We start from the raw sequence: 15,377 nt of genomic DNA on the forward strand, positions 1-15,377 counted from the left end.
CGACTCAACAGTAAAGATAGAACTTTGTGGCACACAAAATTTTAGAATTGACACTAACAATGAGGTCCTCGCTATCACATGGAAAGACAACAACGTGGTGAAAGTTGTGTCAAATCATCAGACAATGCATTCACTTTCGCAAGTGGTCAAAGACAGAAAAGAAATGCATGGCCATACCACAACCAAAGCAATATCTCAATATAAAACATTGGGGAGGTTGGGGTCGAGGTTGGTATTTCTCTTTGATAAGAAATATAATTGATGTAGATGTGGCCAATGTAATGTACTGTATTCATTAGTTCACGACAAATCATCCCACTTCTCATATTCCGTCGGATGATTGCTCGAGCGTATCTTCAACTGACCTCTTTCTCTGACAGTAAACGCCCAGGGAGACCGTCCTATTCCAAAGGAGCAAATTTGTTCTGCAGGATATTCAAAAGAATCCACTGGCACAAAGAAAATGTGCATTTTGCAAGAAAAATGTTCGCAAAGGTGCAATAAGTGAAATTTTGTTTAGCATGTTGACTGTTTTAAAATGTGAAGAAATAAACACTTCTGTCAATACAAGAATATTACTCCTTGTTCATAATAACACATCTATGTTGCAATTGGCGGCGATTGGGTTCCAAAACTGCAGGGGAGCAAGGGCATATTACTATCCCTTGGTAGATACGGTTTACCATAATGTGCGTGCAAAAGTGGTATAGAGTGCGGGGACAACTGACCCCCCCCCCGTCCACCCGAATAGCTGCGACTGTATGTTGTATATCTTTGTCATACATCAATGGCATGTTATTCGTGCATGTTAAATGCAAGACTAGACTGGAAATTAGTTGCATAAATGAAAATTGAAACATGCTACTAATTTACACACTATTGCCCCACGATACCCAAATGGGGATCAGCCAATAAAAAGCTTTCATGAACAAATCTGACATTTTCCGTTCTCTCATAATCACATTTATGTTCAAGTGACCACATACAACATTTTTTATTTTAAAAATCCAAGAAAAAAGATTTTGGAGTTAATTTGTTAAGAAACAAATTAAAACTTTTTGTTTTGCCGCTGGATGAAAATGGGTGATCTTTAATAAATCGGGTGCGCTGATTTAAAAAATTATTGCTAAAATGCTCTATCACGTACCATTCCTTTCGGAAACCTTTTTGAAAAATTTTCACCGCACATTAAAAGAAGTGTACAATATAGAATTTTGCTCCAAACCTTAATGTGATAATATGAATTTTAGTAATATATTGTGTTCATAGAATACCAAATATGATTGTAAATGATGTAGTTATGACATGCACTAAAATTTGCAGTTTGAGTCAAATAGTAAACAATAAAGTAAACAGTAAAAGTAACACACGTTCAAAACGTATTTTTGTATGATTTCCGCTTGTAGCAGGCATGTTGAACACCTGAGACTGTGTTCCAGCAGTAATCCACTAGTAAACTGGGAGACCATCTGCCTTTATAACTTTTTTCCATTTCTGAGATTTGTTGGTGAAAGGGCTCGCCCTGCTTGTCACTCACTCCACCCAGATTAGAGGGGAAAAAGTCTAAATGGGAACAGAGAAAGTATATCTTGATAGATGTATTGCATCCCATTTCCTTGTATGTTGCCAGCATACGTTCTACAAGTTCAGAGTAATTTTGAGCCCTATGGTTGCCAAGGACACCCTTGAACGCACCCCATTTTGCTTTCTCACATTCACTTAACAGTTCTTTAAAATTGGGATCGTTCATTACCTCCCGGATTTGAGGGCCAACAAAAATCCCTTCTTTTATTTTAGCATCGCTTACACCAGTAAATTTGCTTCGTAAGTAATAAAACCCTTTTCCTTCTTTGTTCATGGCCTTCACAAAGTTCTTCATTAACCCCAACTTGATGTGCATTGGGGGTAGTAACACATTGTTGGCGTCGACAAGAGGTGTGTGAGATACACTTTTTCTTCAGGTGTGTAACACTCTCTGGGAGGCCAGTGTTTAGTTTTGTAATGTAATCCTTTACTCTGCAGTCCCATAGACAGAGGAAAAAACAGAATTTCGTGAAACCTGATTGCATCCCCTTCAGATTAGCACAGATTTTCCACTGGTGTTTTTCGTAGTTAACACTTTTCAGAATCAAAGCAATGTTTTCATATGTTTCCTTCATTTCACTCGCATGAGCAACTGGCACTGAAGGTTTCTAATTTCCATTATGCAGGAGGACCGCCTTCAACCTAGTTTTTGACGCATCGATGAACAACCTTCATTCGTCTTATTTATAGTTTTCTCCCAACTCCTGCATTTATCCAGTGACATTGTTGCTGTATACCTGGGACCCATTCATAGAAAAAAAGAAGAAAATTTTAGTTGACATTTTCTGAATGTAATACTTGTCCCTGGTTCCAGCAGGTTCCACCCTTGCAGTCTTGAACCCAGCAGTTCCGCTTCTTTCTTTGTAAGGTTCAAATCACGTACTTAATCATTTAATTCTGTCTGGGTGATAAGATGCGGTGTCTTCCGTGACTCTTGAAAGTCAGGATCATGTCCGAGAGAAGATATCGGTTCATCTGAGGAAGTTTCTGTTTCGTCTTCCAAAGACCATTCCAATGGTGGCTTTCGAACAGGTAATGTCTCACCACGTTGCACTGGTCTTATCGCAGAAGGTAAATTTGGATAATGTAGGATATTTTTGGATTTTCTTGAAAACCCCGTAACATTAGTTAAACAAAAGTAACAATCAGTAACGTGATCTCGAGGTTCGCGCCATACCATGCAAACAGCGGAGGGCATAGATAGATGGGTACCATGTAACCATCCTCGAAAAGCATCTACTGCAACAGACCACAGGAGCCCACCCTTTATCTTGGTCTCCTATCTTGCATCCGAAATACAGCTCGTAAGCTTTCTTCACTATTTGTGTAATTGAGTTTCGTTGGGATTTTGCCGTGAACTCACCGCACATATAGCAAAACAGATTGTTTGAATTTACACAGTTACGAAGTATCACTGCACTATTTTCAAATATCACACAAAACAATGAAGCACACATCCTAACACGCAACCTACACTTCCAGCGAACAGCCTCTTTAACAGACTTTTCTCTACTCTTATCTTATCTTATATGATAAAAATAAACAAGAATGTTTGCCCTTTTTGTTGTCGTTACAATGCTTTTTATATATTACGCAGGAAAAATAACCACGCGTGTTATCTTGAAGAATCCCTGTATATCATATGGCAAAAAAAGTTTGTGACATTTACTTCAATTTTGTGTTATTTTAAGAACTAGACGTGATGGAGAAAAAAGACCATCATTTTCGTGTTCAGCAAGTCAAAAGATAGAAATAGGTTGTTTTCCGGTCGCGGCAAATTTCATTGTTCATCAGTTAAAACGGGATGAAGAAAGTACTTGCACACATGTGATTTACGATTACTGTACAACTGACTAGAGAGATGACTGCCTAAAATCGAAAATTTCAGCTGCCACACAACTACCTCAAAAATGATTATGATCTATTTTGCCATTAACGGTCATTATATAATTAACCAAAATGGTGAAATTTTTATGATTGAAGTTCATAAAATATATTTATTTATCGGCACATAAGTGTAATTTATAGTCGATATTAACCTTTACACCACATGATGAAACATTTACAGTTAAATTTGAAAGTTGGATTCTTCTATGCATGAATGCAGTACTGTAGACCTATATGTACAGCAGGTAGGTACAGAGTGTCTCCAAATAGTGTAAACACTATTCATATTCGTTCATAACAGAGAAAGTGTTTAAGTTCACTTGACTTTTTGTATTTGAAGCTGCAATCTCTGTATTGAATATGTGTGAGCTTGTGTCTGCATTCCCGTCACATCCTGCGAGGCGGAAGGCATTAGTGTACGCAAAAATTGCACTCGTGATTAATGTTTCTTTTGAGCAACGTAAGAAGTGTCGAATATCCACCCATTTCTGCGGACTTAACACCGTTAGTCTTCTACCTGTGAGGAATTGTGAAGAACTATGCGTAAGCCACAAAGCCGTGGACAATGGATAACATGTGACATTATTCGAAAGAGACTACCTTTGATTCTCTTCCCGTGGACACGATATCTCATGTTTGTCGATCTCTCGCTCTTTTCTGTAGCGTTGCAGACGTTGATGCCAACGAACATCTATAACTTTAAGGTATGTGACACCAAAAATAATTTATACTTTGTGTTATTAGTGTTCTTGTTATTAACGTTCAAAGGCTGGAAATATTATTTTGTGGCACTGTGTGTGTATATGTGTGTGAATATATATATATTTTTTGTCTCTAGGTTATTTTTCGCTAGTACAGAGAGTGATGAAACTACTGTAAATTGGCAGAAACTTTTGATCATGGAGTTCACCTTCAAATCAAAGCATCACATCCGTAGGATTAGATAGGGTTTATTGTATACTGCTTCTATTTACATTGTTTACAAGTTGTTTCATTGAACAGGTGCATTACTCCGCGTCAATTACAAAACTCTAAATCCACAACCTATTGCTTACACCATTGGCTCATCCATTACCACAGAGTTAACAAAACTATCTTTACGAGCCTACAGTCGACTTATTGATATTCCGATCATTTCAAAGCCTTTCCTTACGCTTTTAACTGCTGGGCATTAATATTCTATTCGCATATATCTGAGTGTGCAAAGCTCTTCTAAGGGGGACTTGGGAAAAGCAGACAGGGATTGTTGGCTTACAAAAAATGCTACAATTTTCTTTATCATCAGTCTAGCCACCATAAGTGCATAAGTGGAGTAAATTCTAAGAAAACGTTCCCCGTGTTCGTAAATTGGGAGCTAAGTTTTTGTTTTTTTTTACTGGTAAGCCCACCTGGAATTTTTATAGTCGGGGTGGGAGTCCGTGGACTGTAAATTTCCAATTTCCACGGCAACGGTCTTTTTGAAAGATATCACCCCAATAAAGAGCTAAGCATAAGGGGAATCTAATGTCCAGGAAAAAGCACAATGAAACAACCACATACACATGCATGCAATAACATAAAAATACACATACGAAAACATAATAATTAACACTACATCTTGTAGCTTGCTATCAATTAATTAATATAATACCAAAATACCAGTTAGGATCAATCCATCGTTACAATATACTATATATATATAATTATTATTACTTTGTCAAATTAACAGAAAAACTAAAAAAATACAACGGTCAAATATTGTAAATTTGAGTGTATGAGTTTGTGAAGACCAAACTGTAATACGTACATACTATAGTATGTACACAATACCCTGACGTTTCTTTCTAAGTAGTTCAAAATCCACAGTCAGGTCACCGAGATCTTACTTTCCACGCTAAATCTATGTGATACATGGCCGCTCTTCGATGGTTGAATAACTCAACTGGAATGGGTTTGATTGATTGATTGATTTAGTTTATTTTACTTCGCGTTTTGTGCCTCTTGGCTAATTTGCGAAGATGGGGATGAGTGATGAAATGATGAAATTGATGAATGGACATTCACAAACAACCAAGCCCGACCGGGATTCGAACCCGGGACCCTTGGCGTCGCAGCGCGATGTGCTAACCACTCGGCCACAGGGTCGGGCAACTGGAATGGGATAAATTAACATATTACACCACACAATGAATGGAATTTCTAAATACGACTTTTCAGCCAGTCGCACACATCCTATGCCTTAATAAAATCAAGTTGGAGGAAAATTTTTGTCATGCCGTTACCTGCACACGTGGGATGATAATGTCCTCCGTTGATGCAGAACTGCACATGACCGCTTCTGGTGTGACAGGGGCAGCCCATGAAGGCGCAATTCGTGACAATGGCTTCAATGACGCAGGCGTCCTCCATGTCCAAGACGTAGTCCTTCGTGTTCTTGCCAGGTGTCAGTGCAGAGCGAAGGGGTTCGTCAGGAATAAACCCAGGATCCAGACCTTTTTACGAACAAAGATAAATACACGATTATTTTAGTGAAAATAAATGTTCTTAGCACCTCATAGAGTCAAATTGAAATACCATGCATTTTGGACGAACTTCACAGTGGTATTTCTGTCCGTCTGTGGGCTCAATAGTCTGTACAAAGCTCAAAATGCTATGTTTCTTGGTGGCATCGCTCTTTATCTCCAGATGGTTATTAAAATTTTCAGATCGGAAGGTCTTAGGAGACATATGAAAACAAAGCACATTCGCAATTCTACAGAAATTCAAATCTCCATGACTGGATTTATCCCAGCCTCGAGGAAGGATAACATTAACAAACTAGGTTCTATGTTTCGGAAGCACCACTATTTCCACTTGCTGTCTGTAGTTTTCATTTCCACTTGCTGTCTGTAGTTTTCATTTCCACTTGCTGTCTGTAGTTTTCAATCATGGCAACTCTGATCAGGTACAGTCCTGTTCAAAAAAATTGACGGAAGGAAATTAAGATAATTCCAGAGTCTCTGGAAATTATCTGAGCAACTCTGAATCATGGAAATGGTGCAAACATTTCGATCTGCAAATCGTAGTAACGTTGGCTTCGGAGGAGGAAAAGGTGTGACTCACAGTATTGTTCACAGGAAGATCCGCATTCAGGGTTATCTCCGTTAAGTAAATATTCTTTTACACGCAAATCACCAACAGAATGGATAAAAGTTTATATTGCCGATTTAGCTTCCAATTCGAAATTTGTATATATATATGAATGTACGTTTGTCATTTCCTAGGACAGTTTAGACATAGTTCGCACTTTGCTAGATAAAATTTAAATTATATTTGCTGGAAAATAGTGGTTTAGATATATTAACAGAAACTGTTTTCATTAACTCATTTAGGTCCTCCCCGATGGCGCAGTGGTAAAGTCATCGAATTGCAATCATGGGGTCCCGGGTTCGATACCCGGTGGAAGCACAAGTGGTTCGGATCCTACTTTAAACTGTAGGTTCTGTCCCGATTAGCCTTAATGTGCATAAAGTAGACGTAAAACACCAACTCAACAACATTAACTCATTTAGAGGTACATTTTTTTTATTTGGTGAAGTAATGATTCTATAATTTCATTATTTTCAGAAAAAGTGGTAACTAAACCTGAAAAAATATACAGAAATTATCAACGTCTTGTAATCAATGTGCTCTTTTCTGATTTGCAGTTATATTTCAATTTAAAATATCCAAAGTCGCGATTGTGCAAAAGTGATGTTAGATCAAACTGTTGACCTTAACAATGTAATTTCTGTATTTATCTTCCAGTTCGTGAACGTCAACTCAGACTATTCACTACGAAATGGAAACAAAGCGACGCATTTGAAGCGACGATATAAGCCTTAATCCATTATTTCTGCTGATTCGCGTTAGTAAAACAACATTGAACCAATTACGTCGTTACATGAACGTTTGATAACCCTGAATTACTTGATCTTCCCGTGAACAAGACTGTGAGTCCAAATGCCAGATTCGCTCTGATTGGGAGATAGAGTATTTTACAGCAATTCCTTGTTTAATAGCTGCCGAGGTAAATTCGAGAGACGCTTAACTTGGGAAAATTTCATGTCACTTTCTTGCGGATGTATGTACCACGACATACTGTCATGGATGATATCCTGGTTCAGTGAAATGGAATGAAGGTTGCGTCCAGGGGCAGAAAAATACAGGACACTCGGACACCACAGCGCCTCAAAGTTTTCACCTGAGGCCTAATTCTTAAATTCAGTTATTTTTTTTTTTAAATATCCGGTTCACCTTGAAATTTGGATATTAACAGTATCTGTTTTATTATGTTTGTGTGTTTTCTGTAGGACGCGTGTCAATAAATCATATTGATATACAGTCATGGAAAAAAGTTCTTCCCCATAAGGCTTTAATAGGAGCAAGTAATGCAGGAGGGTAGGCAACACATATTGCACCCTTCGATGATCGGGTGATTTTGCCTGTCTTAACACCGAGAAATGTGTTCCACGCGAAGGTCAACATGACAGGAAAGCAAAGAGGGTCACGTGACTATTGGTTACGTGGAGTGTTGTGCTTCTCCACGTCCCCAGTTCTTGATCCACATTGCAGAAAAAGTAGAGCTGCATGCAATATATGAAAATAGGTTGTTTTCAACTACACGCTTAATTATGATTTTCCCAATTGTAAATCTATCAGACGTGTCTCCCGATTTAGTCGGGACAGTCTTTTACTTTGAATTCCTGTTTTTTCATAGGCGTAACTTGACGGGAGCAGAAAGGGCATTTGTAACCCCCCCAAAAAATCAGGTTTCTTAAAGCTGCTAAAACAGGAATTAAATACTATGATTTGACGCGTCCAAAAAAAGTATTATATTGAAAGATTGTTCCCAAATACGTAGATAGCAATTTAATACTTTGAAAGTGTCTCAGATTTGTTTATTATGTCACATCTTAGTGTGGCACAGGTCTACTACAAAAGTGGAATTTCGTAACAGAAATATGAACCCACTCCTTTTATTTCGTAGCCGATTTCATCTTGAAACTGAAATTAAGAATATTAGTTAACAAGGTAAAAAGGTAAAGTGTTCCCCTGTGCATAGCACCACGCCATGAAGGCGTATAGGGGGTGTGGGGGTAACGCCCCACACTTTCTTGATCCGGTCGTGAGTGGGGGTGATGTGATCAGCATCACGCCCCTGCCGCCTTTACCCCCCAGGGTTTCCCCCAGGTACCCATGTTATTCGACGCTGGGTAGACGCCGGGACCGCTTCCACCGTTAACAAGGTCATTGGTAAACAATAAAAAAATGTGTTAGACCCAATTCTTTAATACCTTATCATAATCTTTATCGCAATTTTAAATTTTGTTGTAAGTCCACTTTATGCAAAAAAAAAAAAGGTAAAGTTCTCACCTGTGCTTAGCGCTACGCCATGAAGGCGTATAGGGGGTGTGGGGGTAACGCCCCACACTTTCTTGATTCGTTCGTGAGTGGGGGTGATGTGATCAGCATCACGCCGCCCCATACTTTCTTGATTCGTTCGTGAGTGGGGGGTGATGTGATCAGCATCACGCCCCTGACCGCCTTTACCCCCAGGGTTTCCCCCAGGTATCCATGTCATTCGACGCTGGGTGGGCGCCGGGGCCGCTTCCAACGTTAGAAAAGTTCCCGGGCTTGAACCGGCCGGGGATCGAACCCGGGGCCTATAGCATGGTAGTCAGACGCGTTACCGACTGAGTCACCGGCACAGATAGACTAATCTGAAATGCATACAGTTTAAAGTGGGATCCGAACCACTATGTGCGATCACCTGGTATCGTACCCGAGACCCCTTGATTACAAGGCCTTACCACTACGCGATCAGTGAGGCGCACACAATCTTTGTATTTCGACCTTTTTAAACCTATATGTATCATATAAGAGGTTGTTTAACGTTGCTATGCCTCTATGGATTATATATAGCCAGTATTCGAGCACATAGCGTCAGGTTTCATAGAATATAAGCTTCTCTTGCATGTTTATGGTTTCTGTCTGCAGTAGAAAAACTGGCAGGTTCCCGTAGCTTTTCTTTCAATAGTCTTCCAATGGTTGCATATCATATCACTCAAATTTGATTCATTCGTTGCGAACACAATCCCCGATGGCGGAGTGGGATCGTGGGCGCCTTGTAATTAAGGGATCCCGGGTTCGATACTCGGTGGAGGAACATAGTGGTTCGGATCCCCCTTTAAACTGTAGGTCCATTCACGATTAGCCTAACAGGACATAAAGTGAACTTAAGACACCAAATCAAGCAACCAACACAATCCCGTTATTGTCCAGATTATCGAATCCAGAGCCTTCGTCGCGAATAACATAAGCAGGAAGACAACATGAAATAACCGAACAGAAACAGAACCTAAAACCTACATCGGATAGATTGGATTAAGTCGACGATACAGCACGGGTTCTGAAATGAAACAGAATACGAAAGTTGAGGGACCTCTATACGCACCCACTTTTCCTCCACTCAATGGGGAAGATATCCTTCTAGCTCAGAAGCCTTTACGTAGGAGTGCCCTGAGGGAACTTCAAGGCCACTACGATAAAGTGTTCTACGTGCAGCGGCGTATACTCTGGGTCATCTAGGTAATCGCAGATGACCCGGCTGTATTTCTTTTTCTTAATATATATATATATATATATATATATATATATATATATATATATATATATATATATATATATACATTTCCTCGCAATATTCTTCCAAACAAATTTCAATGCATACATTTCCTTGCTTCCAGCGCGCGAATACTTCCAATCGTTTGCCACCGAATGTCCGGGAACCTTTCTCCAGCCGGTGGAATGACTTCAGGGAATCTCACCCTGACGTCATTCCTCCCGCTTTCCTTACAACCCTTGGCGAGGAGGGAGGAGAAAGGAAAGAGGGGGAGGAAACACTGCTTTTCAGGCGCGGTGATTCCGTGCCCAGGGTAAGCTCCTTCTTGTGAGAGTCCACCGGTCGCACTCTCAACCTTGATAGCCTTTTCCGTTCCCTCCGCTCAACTAGGGAAAACATACCCGGTAGAGTGCGAAGAACAGGAAAACTGAATAACATGGGCAAACCAATTCTACGCTAATTTTCACTTTACATTTGCTTCTGTCTTGCTGATTTCTGTTACTTGAACATAAATTTATCAAAAGGGAAAAGCTTAAATATTGAAGATGAAGCAAACTGAATTAAAATTCAAGGCTTAAGCAATTAAAGCACCTATTTGCTGACTCCCCCCATCCTTGTATTTACAAAAATAGTGATTGTTTCTCCTCTCTAATCTTCAAAAGCAGCGAGAATACTTATCTCACGGAACTGAATATTTTTTTAAAGGGAAACCCCCCTCCCCGAAATCCTACAAATATCTAATTTAAAAAGTGTATAGTGGTAATTCATTTTACTTCATTAGCAGGATTAAACACTTTGCTTAATACGTTCTAATAATCTGAGATTCATCTTCAGGACTTCTAACCCCACTGTTTCAAATTTATGTGGCGGCTGATAATAAGGGATGATCCTCATCCCGAATTAAAATTCTGACTCTGACCTGCAATGATTCGAACTTTTAAAAACCTGTCAATTCGAGCTCGGAAAGGGATTTTTTTTATTATTCATAGGGAATTTCATTCTGAGCCAGGAACACAACAACAGAAGTTTGGCGCGTGAAACTGAATGCGTGTAGTCGTTGGCTTCGTGCTGTGCTTCGTGTTTATTATTTATTTAGGTGTTAGTGTTTGTCGTGATAGTGCTGTGTTAAAGGGTAATGGATGTGATACAAGATTTGCTGGTGAAACCTTTTGGAACAAGATCTTTTCAGGAGAAGTTGCAAATTGTTAATACAGGTAGGCCAGTGTAATCGCTTGAACTTATTTCTACACACAAAGACAAAATCGGGAATATGTGAGGCATTTTCGCAAGCAAATTATGACAAAACACCATGGTTGACAGGAAGTATAAGTGTTAATAAGCTTTGCATTTTTGTTCGCCGTGCTTACTTTTCGGGGCTGAAAAGAATGTATGGACGCGTGACTGTAATCTTTGCAACACTTGTGCCAAACATGAAAAATCCAAAAGTCACATAACTTCCTTTGTTAAGCTGCAATCTTTCGCCCAGACACGTATTGACGTGCAACTGGACAAACAGCGTGCTTTGGATGTAGTACAGCACAAGTAATCGGGTCCTGGAGTAAGTTGAATTTTGCACTTAAATTAATATTGCGGGTTTTTATTTCACTAGTGCACGTCTTTCATTTTTATATTTCACAGGCTGTTTTTTTATAGCTTTATAATACTGTCTTGTTTTATTATTTGAAATTCTACGCGTATAGTAAACTGCAATAACGAGAATTAATTGATTGTGATCGTAGCAATAAGACAAACATTCCGACACAATATTCCTAAATCCAATATGGAGCGTGACATAAATTGCACGGAAACTTTTGGAGTTTGAGGATCAAAAGGTCGGAGATTACCCACTCGTTAGAACCAGCATACGCCACTGTCTACGTGCAATGACGGGACCAAAACATACGTCAGATAGCTGTGTTCCTCCTTATTTCGTACGCCATTGATAACTGGAACACGTGACCTCGTCTTTGGTAGAGCACAAGCCTGCTTGCTTGCCACCACCCTTTAGTTCAGTGACCTTCGCCCGTAGTCAGCAAGAGTGAATGACTCACCAGATACTTGTTGTCTGTGAGGCTACACAAGAATAGATATTTCGTTAGTGGCTGTAAGTATTGTTTCATCTGCAGTTATATCAGTTAACATTTCAATAGTTTCCTAATGGTTACGTTAGTGATAAACATGTAAATTAGTTCTCGAGAGTGAACGTTTTATCTATTTGAACGGGGGATTTTTATACAGCCTGCATGTATTATTTTTTCCTGAAACAAGAAGAAATTCGAAGACGCAAAAAGAGTTGTATAAGAGTAGTTAACAAAAGGAAAAAAGAAGAAGAAAACGAAAATGTAAATGCTGAAATAAATTATGGTAGAGATCGAGTGAATAACATTTTGTCATGGGGCCTCCTCGATGGAGTAGTGATAACGTCGTCGCCTTGTAATCAGTGGATCCCGGGTTTGATACACGATGGATGCACATAGTGGTTAGTATCCCACTTTAAACTGAAGGTCGAGTCCAGATTAGCATATCTGTGCACCAAACCAAAACTAAGAAAGAAATTGTCACAGTGTAAGAAAATTTCATGTTCAACCAGATACGAAACAAAAGGGAATAATATATTGCAGGTTGGAGTTCACATCTGTAGCATCTAACCAGCACAATTATGAATCGCAACATATCGTATGAGATCCATTTTTATTATACATGTATGATAATATAAGAGAAGTAGAGGAAAGAGAAAACCAAGCGAAACACGGACGCCTTCTCCAGAATTTCAAATCTCGTTACATAAGGTTCTGGGTTGGAGTCCCGAACAGGCATGACTTTCTTGTTCTTGCCCTTTTATCTGCTTCATTTCATCATAATTCATCGTTATGGTTTACCTGCAGGGGAAGAATAATGACAATAATTGCCAATACAAAGCCAATGACAAACAGAACAACTCGATTACGGAGGTGCCAAGAAGAAACGAGACTTGACAGTTTCTCCGCCTCTCGGTTTGTCGAATTGAAAATTGCTGTCCCGTTCTCGGTCTCGACTAGTTAAATATAGAAATCGAAAATGTATGTGAATGAATATACATGTATTTTATATATTCCGGTTTTGTAGGAGATTTCGTGAGAGATGAAATAAGTACTCTTCCATCGTATTTATTTTTATAATTTTTATTCCCTGTTCGATGATCGCGACGATAAGGACGAGTGACCATTACACGAAATTGATGACGAAATAGTCAAACACCCCCGACAAGGACGGTACTCAAAACCGGGAACTTTGGCGACGATATCGAATGTCAATCACTTAATGAGCTTGACCACCGAGCCTGCTTAATGTTGTTTCTCTCAGGAAATTCGTAATAACTGTCAATATCCCACATTCACTATCATTTTCTTCATAATTTATCTTATTGTTGTGATTAACCTGAATTCAAAGAATTAGTTGAAAGGCAAAAATGCAAGATTGAATGTCTCTGATGTTACTTCGTGCCGAATAATATGACGTGGTATTATGATATGAATTTATTAATCATATAATATGCCTATTCATTCCATTGATTGATCCCAATTGAGCACACAAAATATGCTATAATGTCCACTCCATGGAGGAGTGGTTAGCACAGCGCGCTACGATGCCATGGGTCCCTGGTTAGAATCTCGACTTGGGCGTGGGTGTCCTTGGTAAGTGTCCCTTCATCAATTTCATCATAGCATCACTCATCTTCATCGTCGCTATTTGCCAAAAGTGAAAGAATAGCAAATCTAAATAACAAACATCCAATCAAATCGAACATCTCTACCGATTTAATTCTATACGGTACCGAATTCCCACTTTATTACTGCATCTTAAGTCATTTTACAGCATCTCAATTGTTTTCCGATTCGAAAACATTTGGAATGTTGTCTTGTGCAGTTGATTGTGCATTGTTTCGTTGTTTGGATTGTTTAATTAACGTCGCATTAATTAGTTTTAGACCAATCGTGACGGGGGAAGCAAGAGCACAAAGAAAGCGAAAGAGACAAGGAAGAGACCACGGCTTTCTTTAAAGATAGCATCCCGTGAATACAACTCAAGTGACTGCAGAATATTATGAATAAAATTTATTTCGCTTTTTCCTTTTATTTCTGTTTCAGTTATTTTACTTCGCTTTTCTTCTACCACTCGCGTTACTCGTGTCGGTGAGGAAGAATTATAAACTCGTGAAATGGACGATGGTACAAAAAAATATATGCCTCTCCCACGGTTCGAAACTGTCAGTACAAAATATTGTCTTATATTTAAAATTTACGGGCAAATATGGTTTTTCAGGTAGCAATTTTCGCTTATCTCTTTCTCAAGGGGTTCCATTGCCTCTCTGATGTCGTAGTAGTAACGTCTTCGCCATGTAATGAAAGGCTTCCGAATTCAATACCAAGTAGAGAGGCTTTGGTTCGAATCCCATTTTAATCTGTAGGTCCAGTGCATGAACTAGACTTAAACAATTAACGTGTGGCATGTGGTCTGTGATGAGAACCATCATTTCAGCGAACCTTCTTGACAATGACTCTAATATCACTTGATAGAATAGTATTTCCTTACGAGTAGCTCTTGTCAAGAAACCAGTTCCTGAAATTTTCTTCTGGAGGCATCGTAGCACCCAGCTGTTTGTTGTGGCTGGGGCACGAGTCATGTGACTCATGCTATCAAAGCTCAATCCTTCCCGAGAAGTCAGAATCACCAGGCAAACTTAAGCGAATATTTTGTTATTTGGGTTGCATAAACAACAGGCTTTAAGACGTTACGAAATTCTACGTCCCGTGGCCCAGGTATTTTTTTCTCAGACTGTACATTCCTTTATAAATATTTGCAGTTTTGCTAGCGTAATTTTAAAATCTGCAGCCATATTGTAGAATCAGGTTCGCCGTATATTAGAATGTATTGCATAGTGATTCATGCTGTTACCTCTTGAGTCTTCGTTTGTAAAGCCACTCTGCTTCAATAATTAACTACCTTTAATACAATTTTGTATTAACTAATAAATTATTTGTTTTAAGATCACATTTCAAAATGTGTAGTTTTATCTTACTTGTATTCATGGCTTTCTTAGCCGCATTTGGAAACAAACATATCCTGGCTCGTGAGAAAAAGAGTCTGGCCCCTGAATTACTTTTAATTTTGTCTACCCCTGATCATGTCCCAGTTACAGTTACTATTTCTTCTGTAATTTATGGTTCATTGTAACATGCCTAGTGATTGAGTTAATCAAATAGTTTACATTATGAAGAAAGCAACGTGGCTACTTGTAAGAGTG

The 15,377-nt window shown here is 39.0% G+C and overlaps 1 protein-coding gene across 1 annotated transcript in view; it reads right to left on the reverse strand.

Moving 5' to 3' along the window:
• Positions 1-300: 300 nt before the first annotated feature.
• The window catches only part of LOC146004867 (phospholipase A1 member A-like), a 38,814-nt gene continuing 23,737 nt past the window's right edge, over positions 301-15,377 (reverse strand). Inside the window, exons 4-5 of the mRNA XM_083143894.1 lie at positions 5,733-5,942; positions 301-449 (exon numbers count right to left, since the gene is read on the reverse strand). Coding sequence (XP_083000020.1) covers positions 301-449; positions 5,733-5,942 — 359 coding nt within the window. The remainder of the gene's footprint in view (positions 450-5,732; positions 5,943-15,377) is intronic.

Source organism: Lepisma saccharinum, chromosome 22, assembly GCF_977018435.1.
Source record: "Lepisma saccharinum chromosome 22, izLepSacc3.1, whole genome shotgun sequence".
In the NCBI taxonomy this organism is placed as follows: Eukaryota; Metazoa; Arthropoda; class Insecta; order Zygentoma; family Lepismatidae; genus Lepisma; species Lepisma saccharinum.